At 36.4% G+C, this 16,798-nt stretch overlaps 1 protein-coding gene across 1 annotated transcript; it reads right to left on the reverse strand.

Moving 5' to 3' along the window:
- Positions 1 to 1,556: 1,556 nt before the first annotated feature.
- On the reverse strand, positions 1,557 to 14,531 carry LOC121743483 (CLIP-associated protein-like). The gene is made up of 21 exons (XM_042136785.1): positions 14,060 to 14,531; positions 13,417 to 13,572; positions 13,225 to 13,287; positions 9,700 to 9,768; positions 9,387 to 9,552; positions 8,894 to 9,055; positions 8,526 to 8,623; positions 8,160 to 8,234; positions 8,015 to 8,083; positions 7,832 to 7,917; positions 7,576 to 7,693; positions 7,362 to 7,460; positions 6,940 to 7,282; positions 4,956 to 6,739; positions 4,670 to 4,771; positions 4,283 to 4,387; positions 4,112 to 4,186; positions 3,966 to 4,034; positions 3,799 to 3,867; positions 2,101 to 2,202; positions 1,557 to 1,970 (listed from the first exon to the last, which is right to left on the reverse strand). The coding sequence occupies exons 1-21, from the start codon at positions 14,390 to 14,392 to the stop codon at positions 1,812 to 1,814; spliced, it is 4,302 nt and encodes a 1,433-aa protein (XP_041992719.1). The 5' UTR covers positions 14,393 to 14,531; the 3' UTR covers positions 1,557 to 1,811.
- Between the last annotated feature and the right edge of the window lie 2,267 nt (positions 14,532 to 16,798).

A 16,798-nucleotide genomic window follows, 5' to 3' on the forward strand; every position in this document is an offset into this window, starting at 1 on the left:
AAGATCAAGTAGTATTATTGTATAATGATATTCCCATCAAGTGTCATACGGTCTATGCAAAAAAAAAGTTTCATGATTTAAACATTTACCTGAATCGATTTCCCATTTCTCGTTCCTTTCAACTATTCTATCTTATTCATTTTGTCGAAGTTCATTTACCATTTTCCAAGCATATCCATATATTGTAACAGTCGGGCTAAGATAGCTGAAAATGTTAGAAACATTTTGATAGAATTTGATGTTGTCATATATACTAATTGAAGTTGATGGGTAAAACAATGGACATACCATGCTAATGAATTTTTTTTAAAATAAGTAATTTCGGTCCATTAAAATCACTCCTCATATTTGAAGCGTGGTCTTATTCTTAACCTCTCAATCTTGACAAAGATCATTCCAACCAAAAGAAAATATAAAGTCAATATCCATTTTAAATCATCTTGATAAGTCTCTTTAACATGAACTTAAGATGAATATCTTTCGATTATCTTTTCATCTTGGTTCACATATCTAATAACAATAGTCATTTGTTCATTCACCAAGCAATCTTGAGAGTCATCAACCATTGTGGAAATAATTCATCACCAATTTCCATCTGTATTTTAAGTGTGGTTTCAACTATATACGCATTAACCATTTCCTTTTGAATTGATGGAGCAATGATTCGATTATTTCCGGAAGCATTTTTCAATACAACTTGGCCGACTTCATCATTCGTTAAACTCTAACAATGTAATAACTCCATAAAATTGCCCCTATTTGTAGAAGTTGATGACTCATCATGTCCTCTAAAAGTAAAATCTTGATTCTAAAGGAAATGAATAACATCAAGAGTTGTAGTGAAAAATGAATTATATATTTATTCTCTTGTTTTGTACTAACTAGACTAACAACATTAGACATACTCTACATTTGATTTACAAATTTTCATATTCAAGTCTAGCTTTTACAAATTTTCATATTCAAGTCTAGCTTTTTGGGGTGAACTGACGGTTGACCCAACATGATCTCTAAATCTAGCACTAGTCTTCTTCGAATTAGAGAAACTACCACTAATAAATGTTACATTTCACAACGCCAAATAATTGTTAGGTTTGGTATGCTGAAAGACATGTTTCAAGCAGTTTGCACGATTAAAATTGCTTGTCATGTTTCTATGCACGAAGAACAGGTGTATGCTCACTTCCAAGAAGACTTGATCGAGAAAGTTTGGTCACGCACCAACGTTTTTCAACATTGACAAACTTCTTCAATTTTAAAATTTTTACAATGTTCAATTTTTCTATTTTTTATTTTTTTAGTGAAGAAATTTAAATTAACATTATATAAATCGTCCATTCGTATTTCAATTCTAAAACTATAACAATAAATCGTCCATTCGTATTTCAATGCTCTAACCTGTCACATGCAATGTCCAATTGGGTGAAATGTTGTTCTCTCTCCGGCATGGCCTTTCTTTGTTGGCTTGTCGACACGATGTGACCTTAAAGAAGGCATCATTGTTGATGGCTTCTTAGATGATAGCATTAAATCATAAATAGCTAAGATATTATGTGTAATAGGAAAAAATGATTTCATTATAGACACATACAAAATGGGTTTACATCACAATGTAGGCTTCCACACCACCAAACAAGCTGACAATGCGCACAAATAGATTAAATCTTATAAAAAGAATTACAACTAAACACCCCCATCACCTACAGATTACACACAATATACACGCACGCACACAAACAAAATGAAGAAATTATCAAAATTAACCAGAATCATCAAGCAACGCGCAAAGCCTCTGCATTTGAATCCGCTGATTATTGGGCAGCTTCGATTGGAGTACCAGTCCTCGCTTGAGATATCCTGTTTGCATATATCGTCACCAACCGTAGTTGTGTGCTATTAAGCCCTTCCAAATACGGCAAAAATGCTTTCCCCAGCATGATATATATGTCCACCAGACAGAAAACAACAGTCTGCAAATTGCCAACATATTAGGAAAAGTTCATTGTCCGATTTTAAGACGATGTATAATGTGAGTGAATACTATACAAACATGATATGTGGAATTGATGAATTCATGTTTGTGAGATTAATTATTTTTACCTTCCGGACATCTGCACTCTGATTCCCAAATGCATCAAAAAGAGCAGGCAAAAATGAGGGCAACTGAGCCATCAGTTCCTCTTGAGAGAGCCTGCCCACAAGCTGCAAAATAACAGGACATTCTTAGGCTGTATATAATGCCCAAAAATTTTCTAACTGCAGCATATAGATTGTTCCTAAGAATTTGCACCATGTCACAGATGCTTTGACATAATGTAAGTATACAAACAAAAGATAATTAATGTTGCTTCAGTGATTCATATAATAATCAATAGTCAGGTCAACAAGGTCTTGGCTATTTAGAATAAATCAATATGCCAATTCCAATACACACATCTATTAACTTAATTTGGCCATTTTCATATTCCCTCCGTCCCACTCTAAGTGGAGCATTTCCTATTCGGCACATGATTTTATACAATTTTCTTCAGTGAGTTGAGTGGAGAGAGAATAAAGTAGAAATAATGATGTTTCCATTTTAGGAAATGTGTCAATAAGAGTATGACATTCAAAAAAAAGGAAAATTTGTCACTTAAGAGTGGGGCAGAGGGAGTATTAGATAGCTTTAAATACTTAAACACCTATTGCAGTCTTTTTCGTACATCATCATGAATTTGATTCCAAATTCATTCAGTAGAAGACTTGTGTTAAGTCATTATAGCAAAACCTCCACTCAAACTATATTCTTATATCTGAAAGCATAGTTAACGTCTGTCTGGACTACTGATGGGTTGGGCCTAATGGAATTAAATCTATAGCAACACTCATTATGAAAATAAATATAGGAATTTTAAGATCGTTTCCAGTTACAGGATATTTCACCCTTAATTGGTGATAGGGAATTCTTTAAAAGAAAACCTTGCAATTTTGAACCCCTTCCACATCTCCTTCCATTTCTCTCCTGTAACACAATCAGGTTGAAATGTACATCTACTTTGGCCAATTATTAGCCATTTCGTTTCACTTTTTATGTCCCTCATATAGGACCCCCCCTGTTTTAGTCATCAGTCACTACCACTTAAGCTGGGAAAAACTAAACCATATATCATATTATCAGTTGCATTGCCTTGTATCGGATATTTTTTTGGTTAAACTTGGTAGAGTCAAGAAGATGATGAGGGACAAAAGGCTCAATGACAAGGGGAAAGGTATCGACATACATACTGATTTGAAAAACAACTGGAATCATTCAAGTACTACCAAATTGGACATTCCAATCCATCTACTCTTAATGCATCACCAGATGTAAATTCCTTAAAATCAGTCAGGAAATTTAGCAAATATATGCAGAACCTCATGCATTTGTGTCTTCAAGGACCAGTTCCTACTCCCGCCGTCCACCATATATTGTCTAACTTTGACTCGGCACGGAATGTGGGGCCCATTTACCAAAACAGTAAAAGTGACAAAAGATATTTATTGTGGACATCAATTTCTGGCAAAATGACATTTTATGGTGGATGGAGAGTGTATTTCATAAACATAAATTTATAACGTCTCCTTGGTAAATCTGTGATGTTGGAAAACTAACACTATATAGATCAGACATCCTTAGATGCCGAAGTCTTAAGAAACAGTGAACAATTGAAAAAATAAAAATGTACCACCACTTCCTGCTAATCTTATTCCTCAGATAGAATAGAAATTGGAAAGCAAATGGATTATATCATAACTTTAAGAATTCTTCATGGATTTTACCTTTGTCAAACAGTTTATGCATGTCACAAGAGTTCTCTCATCTTCAGTCACAAGCAAAGGCACAATAACCTGCAACACAACAGAATAAAACGATGGAGGAATTTTTTAAAATTCGATTCCATATACCATGGAAACTAGACATGTATATAAATCATAAATAAACTTACACTTAGACACCGGAATGGATCATACTGAGACAACACAATCATCAAGCAATGTTCTGATTCATTGGAGACCTAAATGTATATTGAAGAATGAGACAGAGTGATAGAACTGTATGAAAAGCACATAGAGCTTCAGGAAATACATGTACCTTTGGAACATTGTCCTTAGTCACACTAAGCAGCTTTTCAATTACAATCTCAACAGAATCCTCCATTGAATCCTTCTGAAAGAGGAAAAAAATGTGCACAGGGATGTGGAGAGTGTAGTTACATACAAATTGACAAGTACTAATTTTTGGAGATGTAGCTAGACCACGGACCTGATTCTTTAACATCTCAACAATGAGTGTCAGAGCCAGCTCGCTAATTAATGAGTCGGAATCATCCAGCATTTCAAGTACAGATGTTAATATCTGATTGAAGTACTGAAATATGCCATTTGTTTAGTAACCAGAAGCAAAATGTTGTTGGATGATTAACATAATATGACAATCAAACCATGAAGAAGGAAGCTAAGCAACAGTGCTTTTACAAGTAAAGCAATCTATTGCTTATCTTCCACCATGAATGGATAACTGTGGGAATTCTTAAGGCCATAATAGCCACTTCTACATAATCTATTGTCAATCCTTATTTTGCGCTATTCACAATATAGTGATTTTCCACCTAGCAAGCATAACCAGATGGGATACAAGTATATAACATACCTTGTTCCAGACAGAGTGGTCATTATATATGGAGATTTCAATCAACTGTTGAAGTGCATGGCGTTTATTTTCTGAGGTACTGTCATCACTCCCATTGCATACCTACCAAAAATAAAGAAAGCCTAAGAAAGATACGACTGAAGACTTTCAGGCCAACATTGCCACTGAGAACCTCCAGGACCTATCACTTCAAATTACTTTTTAAAGAATGAGAACATGGACTGGAGGAGAGTAGCAGATGCAAAGTTTTAAACTTTTGATTCAAGCAAGCAGAAGAAAAGCTCACCATATGAAGAATCTGAGGAATACTTGGTCCTGTTTCTGTAGAAGAATTCAATTTTAAAGAAGCAAGTTTAGGAAAACTTAGTAGCGGTTCAGGTGAATGCTCATTGTCAACCCCAATGTCGAGAGACTTCTGCAGATGATCAGATCCACTCAGTCCATTGATGTCCAAACGTGGTGTCAAAGAAACCTCTGCATTTGGATGGTTATCTATTGCTGATAATCCCATATTATCACTGGAGATATTAGATGCATATTTTAAACTTTTGTAGTTTGAAGTTGTAAGATCAGCATTTGAGTTAGTCTCCAACAAATGATGATTCAAATTCTCCTGTGTATCATCAGATTTTTGGTTCCCCATAGAACCTGTGATTAAGGATGCATCTTGAACAGAGTTCCACTTCCTCCCACTATCACTGTCAATGGATCCAGAAGAATACCTACCAAACAACTGACTCTTCTTTGATGATCCATTATAGCCATCTTCAGAAGATGCTCCAACCATATCAGAAGGATCATATGAGAACTTGCCACGTCTCTCTTTCTTGCTTTGCAGAAAGTTCATGAGTTCTACCTCGATGCGAGGAGTATACTGCTTGAGGGCTCTTCTTAAGGAGTTCTGTTCTTGAACAGATAAGCTAAGAACGAAGTTCAATACCGCCACTGAATCAAAGTGAGTATAAACAGATATTATGCATGTTATAGCTGCTTCCTTCAGTTTTGTATTTTTGTCATGAACCAGTGGGGTTAATTTTGCAAGCCATAGCTTCAGGATGCCACTATTGACAGAACCTTCAGAATTTGAAGCATGCTTATTAAATGAGCCAATAGCAAACTCGATAACAGCCAATTTTGCCTTGGGAGACCGTTGTTCGTCCAATGAACGCAACAGAGCAGGTAGGAGAGAATCGGTACCATATGTTTTGCCAACAATATCCAGTGTAGTTGAGCAAGGTTGCCTCACTAATTCCTTAGGATCAATCAACCTAGAAAACACATGGGGTAGAATCCTCTCCATGTAACTTTCAAATGGCTTTCTGCAAGCTGGAATAAGATCTGCAAGAGTTGAAAGGGCTGCCTGTGCAACTTTGTGATGCGGGTCATCCAGGTGTTGGAAAAACAGCTTCATGACCTTCTCAAAACTCTGCATTACTTCTTGAATACCTCTTGGCCCTTGCTGCAGAAGAGAACGAATATAACTGAATGCAGCCACCCGTGCATTCCAATCTGAACTAGAACTGAGCCCTTCACTTAGAGCATCAGTAAGAGAAGCTGGGCTGTCTGAATAACTTGAGAGATCGCCCAGTGGGAGCTGACTGTCATCAAAGCTTCTCCTCCTGCCAGCAGACATTCGCCCAGCAGTATTCTTCCTTAGAAGTGGACGCTGGAAATTTGGTACGTGATTACTATGTGACTCCCTATAACTAGCATCTCTGTATTGTGTCTCTAAGTACTGCCTATCATGAAAATTCATATATCGCCTTGATTCTCTAAAATCCGAATTTTCTTCAGCAAATCCTCTATCATGTACCTTTTCTGGAGCTCTCTTGGCCAAGTAAGAAGAATGTGAAGACTGAAGCTCACTTCCCATGCTGTTATAATGTGATAGTTTACTTGACTCCTTAGAAGCCTGTATTTGTGTAATGATATCAGAAAGCACCAACCCTCCATTGCGATTGTTTCCTTTAGACATACCAGATACTGGATCTGTTAAAGAATTTGCAAGACTAGTTGATGCTGGAACAGCGAGGGGGAATGGTGGATCACGAGATGATGGAGGGTCAACTCCTGCACTAGGGGAAAGAAAATAAATAGCTAAACCATTCATAGTCATAGAAAGACTCTGGATAATTAGCATCAGCCATTCAAAAGGGACTAATATAATAGTACTGCAGGAGTGGAGCAATTTTTTTACAGTCAATATCGATACAAAAGAGGACCATATAAATTATAAGTCAAGATTGAGATAAGGGAACAAAACTAAGTACCTAGGTCCAAACTGGAGGATCGGCCTCTCTCTGATATATCCATGCCTCTCAGCATACTCTCTATGGCAGTAACCTTTTGTTTGCTTGAGTGCAACACACTTTCTAGGCTACGCTCTGCACCCTTGCCCATAGATTTTGCTTGAGATAGTAGTAGTCCAGAAGTAAGAGACGTCCCTGATGATTTACTACCACTTCTATCCATTGCAACTATTGCAGAAGTCCCGTAACCAGGTATAGTTGAAGGTGTGGATGTATGAGAGGAGAGTGACATGTTAGAACTTCTTTCACGAATGGAAGGTGAAGCATGTCTTCTATGCATTCCTCCATCTTCGTCGTTTATTACCTAGAACCAGATATTATTTCTCAGCTAATGGTTTCACAATAACTGAAGGGTTCAAATAAAAGCAGGAATACATGTGTACCCTTTGAACAACAGGATCGAAGGACATGAACAGACGCCGGGAGCGATCGGGCCAAGTTTTACCAAACATTCTGTAACAGGTCCTTGCAGTAGATCGCACCTATTATAGAAATGTAGCCCGTGAGATTAAAGTAAAGCATGCCTGCAGCTATTGTAAACCTGTGATATGAATGCTGATGCATGCTGATGCAAAGACGTAGTTCGAGGACACAAACCTCACTCATTGCATCAGCCACACAACATTTGATAAGGTCTTCATAGAGGTCAGCCGAGCGTTGTATTTCAGGTGCATCAGCCCAATATTCAAGTATAAGAAGTGCATAATCACAACACCTATTATAAGAAATCGAGGGATCAGTACAACCTACAAAAAATAGTTTTCTAAGAAAATAAGAAACCAGTACCTTCATACTTTGTACTGTATACAGAGTATAAGACAGCAGACTAGAAACTTAGAGAACAGAATAATACCTTGCACGGAGTATAGCATTGCGGTCATTCTTTGCAGAGTCCACAATCCGGGGAAGTACACGAGGAACTTTGCAATTGCGTAACATCTATAGATCAAAATATATTTCAAATATCAGAAGGATATTAAAATTATTTAATTAAAAAAAAACTAAAGACAACCTCACTACAACATTAAAGCATTACCGTCTTTATGCAGTTATCAGCTGACTCTGCAATTACAAGCACTGTTATGACAACAAGCTTGAAAAGCACCTAAATACAGGAAGGATATTGTGAGGCAAGATTAATTGTATCAACCATCATAATGTGTACAAAGAGCTGTTCTCACCGGAATAAACATCTCAGCGCATCCCTCAAAATCCCCCAACAGATCTTTAGATAAGAAGTTTAACAAATGGCATGCCTAGCAAATGGAAATTACAAAAGTGAAAAGACCGAATGGATAAAACTTCAGTCAACATTTAAAAAAATACAAAAAATTTTCAGGTATGCATTGGGAAAAAAACCATTGACTGATCATCCATAGGATGCATGTATTTGCATCTCAGAAATTCCTCGGAAAAGCCAGTAGTGAACATTTTAAAATTGAATGTCATGTTAAATGATCAGTAATTCATCATAGTCTCATTTTTTTTTAATGTAAATGCCAACACTCTTATAGAAAGAATGTCTAAGTGATCACATAGGGTCAAACCTGCTTCACAATGCTAGAGCGCCGATCAGATAATTGTGTGCTCAAAGGACCAATCAGCTGCTTGAGAAGTCCCTGGAAACCAGGGTAATCAGCTGCACCTGCTCAGTTAAAAAAGAATGGTAACCATTTCTGTAAATCCTAATCAACAAAATGATTTTACTTTGTCAAAATCATAATTATATGACAGCATTACTACAGCAGGAACTATTCACTTCTGTATCATAACATGAAATTATCTATTCCACATATTACGAGGCTGTACTCGTAGCATAAAGAATAAAGTTTTATATCTGAGACAATACTGGTTTTGATATAAAAAAAAAAGAATTGGCACCAGGGCTTGGATTATGGATTAGAAACGAACAAACCTCCAAGCACAAGGCCTTCGATTCTCTGCATGGCAGCAATACGTATAGACCAATCTTTTTCAGGCACTAAGGTAGAAACTATCTTCTCAAACTCCCTTACAAGCTCTTTTTCTGAATATACTTTAATAGGTTCGACAGGCTTTTCTGTGATGTCACCATCTCCTGCTCAGTGTCAAAAGAGACAAAAAGTTATCAAAAGTTGAAGTAGATATATATGTTGTCATTTATGTAAAAATGTAAAGTATAAAGAGAATGACTATGTTTCCCATTCTTGTAAACAGGTTTTATGGATAGCAATTTGTCTATACATAACCTCAGACATTTTAAGGCATACCTTCATATACTAAGAAAAATAACTAGATTATATTATAACACGTGATCTAAAGCTATGACTTACCAAATATTAAATTCTTTAAAAATAACAAGGAAGAATAGCTAGATGACTATGCATTGAAAAAATATTCTGTAGGTAAGAACTGTCATGAGTACTAACCTCCAAAGAGAGAAATCTCACGTGAAGTGTTTTTGGCCTTTGGGCTGCTTTTCTTTGGATTATGCATTGTAGGCTTAGTCTCGGTAGATGAGTAATTGCTTACAATAGCATCCGAAAAGTGAACCTTGGGCTCAATTCTTTCCAATCTGGCATTAATATCTCTTAACTGCAGCCAATGTGTGACAACAAAGCATTTAAGAAACCATTCAACCCTCTGTTTTCTTTAAAAGGGCTAATCAGTTAAAAAGGGGTTAAGGGTAACAAAAATGTTCTGTTTCATTCTATTGATTTAAAAAAACTGACCAACACATACCATTGGTGTGGGTAGATGATGCCGATTCAATTCTTCAAGGAACTGAGGCCCAGCCTGAGTATACATCTCCTGAGATTGTTCAAAAAATAGGAAATGTGGCTCTATAGCTCAGAAACTATACCACTAGGTAAGCAGGCGGTCAAGAGCAACAATACCGAAGAAAGCATCTAGAAATAGAATGGTACATATATATTTTTAAATGCAACAAATTCCTGAAGCAAGAGCTTCACGAAATCACATCACCCTGAATAAAAGGACTTTTTGACATAAGATAATTAGATATGATTACTTTTACAGCATATCACAATTCACAAAGAGCAAATTAAACACCACTCAATTCAAGCTAACAACACATTTAGTGCCCTAAACTTCTCCAAATTTCTATGAATGGTAAAGTAGTAAAGTAGTGAATTACTGAAAGAGTCTATGGTCAAACCACCAAAACTGCCAGCTAAAAAGGAAAGATTGTTAAGCACAATCGAAATTCATAAAATGATCACTATATTCATAACAATGTTCAGCTCAGCATTTGATAATAAGACAGATTGAACAGCTTCTCTGACACCAATTGCATAAAAACAAACAAATCAATTTAAATCAATTTCAATTAAAACATAATATGCTCCCTCCTTTTTCACAGGATACCACCCACAATGTCGTTGGTGTCAAACCTCTAGAAACCCGTCTCCACTATACAAGGAGCATAAGCATCAGTTATTGATTTTAAAGTTGGAGCCTTTTGTCAGTCTTATCTTATCTAGAGAGTAGAGAAATACTGCCTCTGCCTAAATCAAGGATCAGAAACTTTTTATTTTTTCTTCCATCTTGATTAGTTTTAGTGAAGTTTAAAGCACTAAAATGCATGGCATAACAAGCAAGAAAAACGTCCCAGCTAAGATGTTTAAACCCTAATTCGACTATTATATAATATTACAGTTACTTTTTTTGTAACTTTGTTCACTAATACTCCAGCCGTCCCAACTAAGATGACACATTTCTTGGTCGGCTAAGGGTTTCAGGAGTTATTGGTTAATGTGTTTAATTGGAGAGAAAAAAGGTGGGTGAGAGTATTAAAATGGGAGAGAAAGAAAGATGAATATTTTCATTGGAGAGAAAAAAATTGGTTTGGTGCATTAATTGGACCTTTATTTGCAATTAAATCACATTTACTATGGAGACGACGTGATATGCTTCAAATGCCGATATCTTGGCAACACACTCCTGAGCATTCGCCTTCCACTTTGTATCAAATGGCGTGGTGAGCGTGGAATGCCCGAAGACAAAAACTGAAGGATCGGGGAAGGCGGATGAGGTTGATCTCTAGATGGGCGTGCAGTCCTCTAGTCTGATATCCTCGAGTGCCTTGAAGCACGACTTCTGCGCCAACGTTCGCAGCCCAGCCCTTTCCCATCAAGATTTTAGTTGACGAGGCAGTGAGCACTCCTTTAACCTAGTCTACCGACATGGAGCCAACATCTCTGTTGCAGTCCAGCCCTCCGCTACCACCACAACCACAATTTAAGACATCCCTGGTGTCTCCCAATGTGGCACCAACATCACCTCTGCTTTCCAGCACCATATCATCACCACAACCACATCTAGTAAACCCTTTAAGTGGAATCACCAAGGTCTAGAGCATGTCAGAAGTAAAGAAGGTATCGGCTCTAAAAAGGCTTACTAAACGCAATAATGTGTTATTCTCTCCAATCAACCACCAATTGGTTACGGCTAGCGTTGACAAAACTTGGAGATCATGAGATGCAGAGACAAGTGAAGAATTGCTTCTCCAATAAGGTAATAGTAGGAGTGTATATGAATTCACTCATGACAGTTTGATGTGCAGTCTTTGGAGTTTCAATGATTCTCCACAGTTGTTCATGTTCTCAAGCTTGAGTATGAGCCTCCTCCGGACAGTGCAACGGGTTTAATTTTCAATCCTAGCCTTGAGGGAAGGTTGTTTCGACAAAGGGCAATTGATAGCAATTTCAGGAGAACATGGGGTAGGAACCTACATATATTTAGTTGTTTATTTGAGCATGAGAATGTTGAGCAGTTGAATACATGAACGTAGTTAACTGCTTGTCATTTTATATATCTACCACATGTACTAGACTACTAGTCTATTAGAGAAGAGGGGAATCATAATAGAAGTACTTTGAAAAAGGTTCCGGCAAGTGTCGAATCAAAAAAAGTGTAAGGACTCTCTTTATAGTTTTTCATCTATTATGTGATGTAGTTAAAGAAGGAAGTCCCTCTGAATATTGTCATGAATTCAAAGTATTGTTGAACCTGTTAATAAACATTTCAATCTCTTACAATCATTCCGTTGTATACCTTATTTGCAATTCAACCACATTTATTATGCCGATGGTGTGATATGCTTCATATGCTGATATCTTGGCAACAGTCTCCCAAGCATCCTCCTTTCACTCCGTATTACAAGGTGAATGACTTAATCGTATTTGCAGTGTTAATAAAATGACACTCTCAGATGTAAATAAATCAGGAATACAGCTAAGTTTATTTCCAGATCCTTGTCAGAGGAACATGCAGAACCAGATGGCAACCATCAGATAGTAGCTAACTAACTTGTATATCCCGTGTTCATGAGACAGAATTCAAAAGTAAAAAACAAGACGATTCAAGGACATAGCAAAAAGAATAACAGTGTATTCTGAATGTACTACATAGCTCAGCAAGAAATTGATATGTTCACACCTAACTGGCCTAGATAATCCAAAATGGATACACTTGGATTACAATCTATGTTCCGAAGTCCGAACCATGCTGAATGATTTTAATCTGAATATGTAGACACATATGACCATCTATATCTAAACTTAAAAATACCTTTATGTGAAATTAAAAGGAGTAAAGGCAGGGAAGATGGATAATTGGCTGCAACAACTAAATTTATGGACACTTTGAACTGAGAAACATCACCCTATTTATAGACTATACTAAACACTCCAACTATACATACTGAAACTAGGAAAGATAAACTACTAACTCAAGTCTCCTAAATATACTTAAACTATGAAAAGATAAGTACACATACTAAGACATAAACTTCAATAAATTTGCAGGATAAAGGTGGAACAAGATGCATATCATAAATGGATTCACACCTAAACGGTCTAGATACTCCAAAATGGATCCACCCGAAATACTATCTAGTATCTATATTCCAAACCCAGTAACATTATTTACTCTGAATATGTAAAACACCTATAATGTAAATTTAAATGAAAAAACACCTATATGTGAAATTGATTGTCCACAACCAAACGGCCTAGATACTTCAAAGTTCAAAATGGATAATACAACCTATTTTCTGAACTCAACAGCACTATTTTACTCTAAATATGTAAGACATCTATAACCATGTACATTTAAACTAAACAAAAGATATCTGGATTTAATAAACATTCATGCTTCAAAGCTTATGTGGTTGTGTCAGCAGTAAAAAAAAGCTATCATTGTTGGGAGTACAGGAGAGAAACAATACACAACAACTTTCCTAACCTCAATACATGAAGTTGCTGTTTCCCTAACACCAGGGTTTGGATCATTCAACATCTGCAAAATCTGATCCAAGAAGCACATTAGGTGATTCATTCTTTTCAACATAATCATGCAAAAAAAAAATTTAACCATGAGTAAGCTTCATTTAAAATGTAAGCCTACACCACTTAACAATGAATAGAGTCAACATACAGGAGGAAGAATGGCACGCTGAAGCGGCAGTTCTGTAGATGCAAAGAGACTAATCGCTGATGTGACTGTACGAGCAAACTCTTCTCGAATTCTCCAACTTCTGTGCATCCAAGCATAAGATCCTGCCCTTTCAACAATTATTGTTGGTGAAGAAACCTGCAGCAGAGTTGACACTCTCAATCTCAGAATGAATCTCATACAATCTATTGTTGTACATAGAATTCCTTACTTTAGTTCATTCAGAATAAAAATTAAGATATTTGTATGATGTGAAGTCATATCAGCACATTTTAATAAAACAACTCAAGAGGCTTTAATGCGAGAAACAATGTATGAGTAAGGTTAGTGAAGAACAATTGGTGATTCAGGTTCCATTAATATTGCTAAAAAGATAGAGAGTGAAATTGACCTTTTGTTAATCAAATAGGAATCCAAATTAACCTAGTTTGTAAACACTAGATGCGGATAATTTCTGCAATAGGTAGCAGGGGGAAATTAAGAAGGTATAAATCACACGGAATTGCGATTTTATTAAAACCCTAAGCAACGGAACCAATTAAGAAGAACCAAAAACAACAATTAAAGCCATTACCAAATGCACAAAATTTGAAAAGCAAAGCATAAGTGCAGTAACAGCTGATACCTCCATGAGAGTGAGCAGCAGCCTCCTGGCGGCATCCCTAACCGGCTGCTTGGCGTCTCCGAGCCGCTCGACCACGGCGGGAACAAGCGCATTGAAATGGAGCTTGAAGTGCTCGCCGGAGAGCACGGCGGCGGAGGCGAGCGCCTGCAAACCGCCCTGCGAGACACGGAAGTTGTTGTCCTTCAAGAGATCTAGGGAGACGTCGACGAGTGACGTCACCTCGGAAGGGGAGAGCGGCTTTCTAGAAGCTTCGAGGAGTTGGTGGAGGCGCTCGACGCCGGCCATTCGCTCCTTAGTGTCCTTGGCACGCGCCAGCTCCAGCGCCTCCTCCATTGATGCGGCGGCAGGGGCAGTTCGGTGATTTCGCAGGGAGGGAGCGATCGGATCTGCTCGGAGTTGGGGCGATGGGAGAGAGAGAGATGGATAAAATTATGTGTGTAATGAAAATCAGAAAATAAGTCGATAAAATTACGGTGGCAGTGACATTGACTCTGTGGCTACTGAGTGGGAAAGTAGGAGTATTCAAGGTTTTTTTTTTTTTTAAGAATACAACTTAAATTTCGTGTTCGTAGAGAACTTTTTTTTTTCTGGGTTTGGGAGAGACGCATGACCCTCCTGCGTCTCCTTTTAATGAAACGCATGACGGAGATGCGTCTTTTATCGAGACGCATGAGGGACATGCGTCGTTAAATTTTTTTTTTTCTTATTTTTTTTGAAAGACGCATAAGCGTCATGCGTCTTTCATTTTTTATTTATTTTATTTTATTTATTTTTAAAAAATGAAAGACGCATGACGCTTATGCGTCTTTGCCTGTGACGCATAGCGCTTATGCGTCTTTCAGAAAAAATAAAGAAAAAAAAATAAAAATTTAACGAAGCATGTCTTTCATGCGTCTCTATAAAAGACGCATCTCCATCATGCGTTTCATTAAAAGGAGATGCATGAGGGTCATGCGTCTCTCCCAAATGCGGAATAAAAAAGTTCAGTACACTCGAGGAATGTTATCCGTGGTCTAGAACAAAAAAAGAAAAAACCCAAGTATTCAACTTGTATTTTTAAATTCTAGGATTAAATATTTTAAGCTGACACGTATTTATGCTGACTAATTATGTTTTATTTATAATTCATAAAATAGAAATAAATAAAGAGAGGATTGATTTTTGGTAACAAAACGATAAAAATGAGATGGGACTTGGGAGTTCTATGTTTCATTAAAATGCTCAAAAGTAGGAAATGAATGGAAACTGAAATTTAAATATTGTTTAATAAAGTTCTGTGTATTTATGTAACGAGTGACATGTTACCCAAGTTCTATGTTTTATAAAAATGCTCAAAAGTAGGAAATGAATTGAAACTGAAATTTAAATATTGTTTAATAAAGTTCTGTGTATTTATGTCACGAGTGACATGTTAATTTGGTATCTAGTGAATGTTTTGTGAAAATAAGAACTATTTGAATTCGCTTGGGTGGTGTTCGGTTTTCAAGATAAAATAATACTTCATCTGTTTCATAGTAGTACAGTCATTTTGTTATTTTTGTACGTTCAATAGTAGTGGAGTCATTTCCCATTTTAGTAAAAGTCAACACATTTCTTCTCACTTACTTTACTCTCTCACTTTATTCTCTCTTCATCTCTCTATTTTCTTAATCTACGTGCCGAAATAAAATGTTCCCACTACTTATGGACGGAGGGAATACCAAGATATACTCTAGGATTGAGTTGTGAGATTATTTTAGTCATAGGAGGTGGTTAGCTATGACTAATTATCCCATAATTATTCATCTAGGATTGAGTTGTGGGGTTGAATCTCATGAACCAAACACACTACAAATTTAACCTCGAATACAATCTTGCAAACCGAATACCCTTGAGATATTTTTTTTATCTTTTATGATTATTTTTTTCTACCAATTTAGGACAACTTTGACCATTTTTGTTTATTATATCTTAGTCTTCTCTTAATCCTCTTTTATCATACTAGTATCATTTATCTCTTAATTTTGTTTCATACTAAAAGTCAACTTGTTTTCCATTGCAATAATGTTTTTATGTTTAGTTCCATGTCCAAAGTGATGCTTTGTTTTTCTATTTTATTAATCTTTGGGAAACATATAAATGTAATCGTGTAGCTAATTTATTTTTATAAATTTTCATAATTTTATATACAGATATACGTAGGGTTGTGATCAATCGTTAAGAAATTAGCAATCTCAAACTAAAACCAATTCTTAGTTATTAGAATAGGAGATCTATTGGTTGAAATCATGTCAAGTAGATTATATTTTAAATTTTAAAAATTATTAAACAGGGGAGCATTAGGGTACCACCATAGTTAGAGTGACAACGTACCACCAACCTCATGCTTTCACGTGGCACGCTATCCAGCAATATCAGCAGCGTATCCAGCAATATCATAGTAAGCGTTTTAGATGGATTTCTACAGATTGCATGATAGTATTACGTGGATTGCAGTTTAGAGTGCTGAGTATTGCATTATTGTCTATAATGCAAAATAACGGTATAAAAAGGCAATATGTCTATATATATACTGCAACTGAAACATTCTATGCCTATACTGCAATACTCAACAATTTACACTGCAATCCACATATTACTATCATGTGTAAACGCATACTAAATGAATATTGCCGGATACGCCTCTAATATTGCTGGATAATGTGTCATGTGGCAACAAGAGATTGGTGGTACGTTGTCACTTTAAAGAAGGGTTGTCAT

This window comes from Salvia splendens, chromosome 8, assembly GCF_004379255.2.
Source record: "Salvia splendens isolate huo1 chromosome 8, SspV2, whole genome shotgun sequence".
Lineage (NCBI taxonomy): Eukaryota > Viridiplantae > Streptophyta > Magnoliopsida > Lamiales > Lamiaceae > Salvia > Salvia splendens.

What these genes read in the sequence shown, in the direction of transcription:
- LOC121743483 (XM_042136785.1), bottom strand. Translation starts at nt 14,392, where the DNA reads ATGGAGGAGGCGCTGGAGCTGGCGCGTGCCAAGGACACTAAGGAGCGA. An exon ending in AGCGTGCCATTCTTCCTCCT is followed by an intron (nt 13,288 to 13,416) that starts GTATGTTGACTC and finishes TTCTTGGATCAG; the next exon opens with ATTTTGCAGATGTTGAATGA. An exon ending in CAGCAACTTCATGTATTGAG is followed by an intron (nt 9,769 to 13,224) that starts GTTAGGAAAGTT and finishes GAACAATCTCAG; the next exon opens with GAGATGTATACTCAGGCTGG.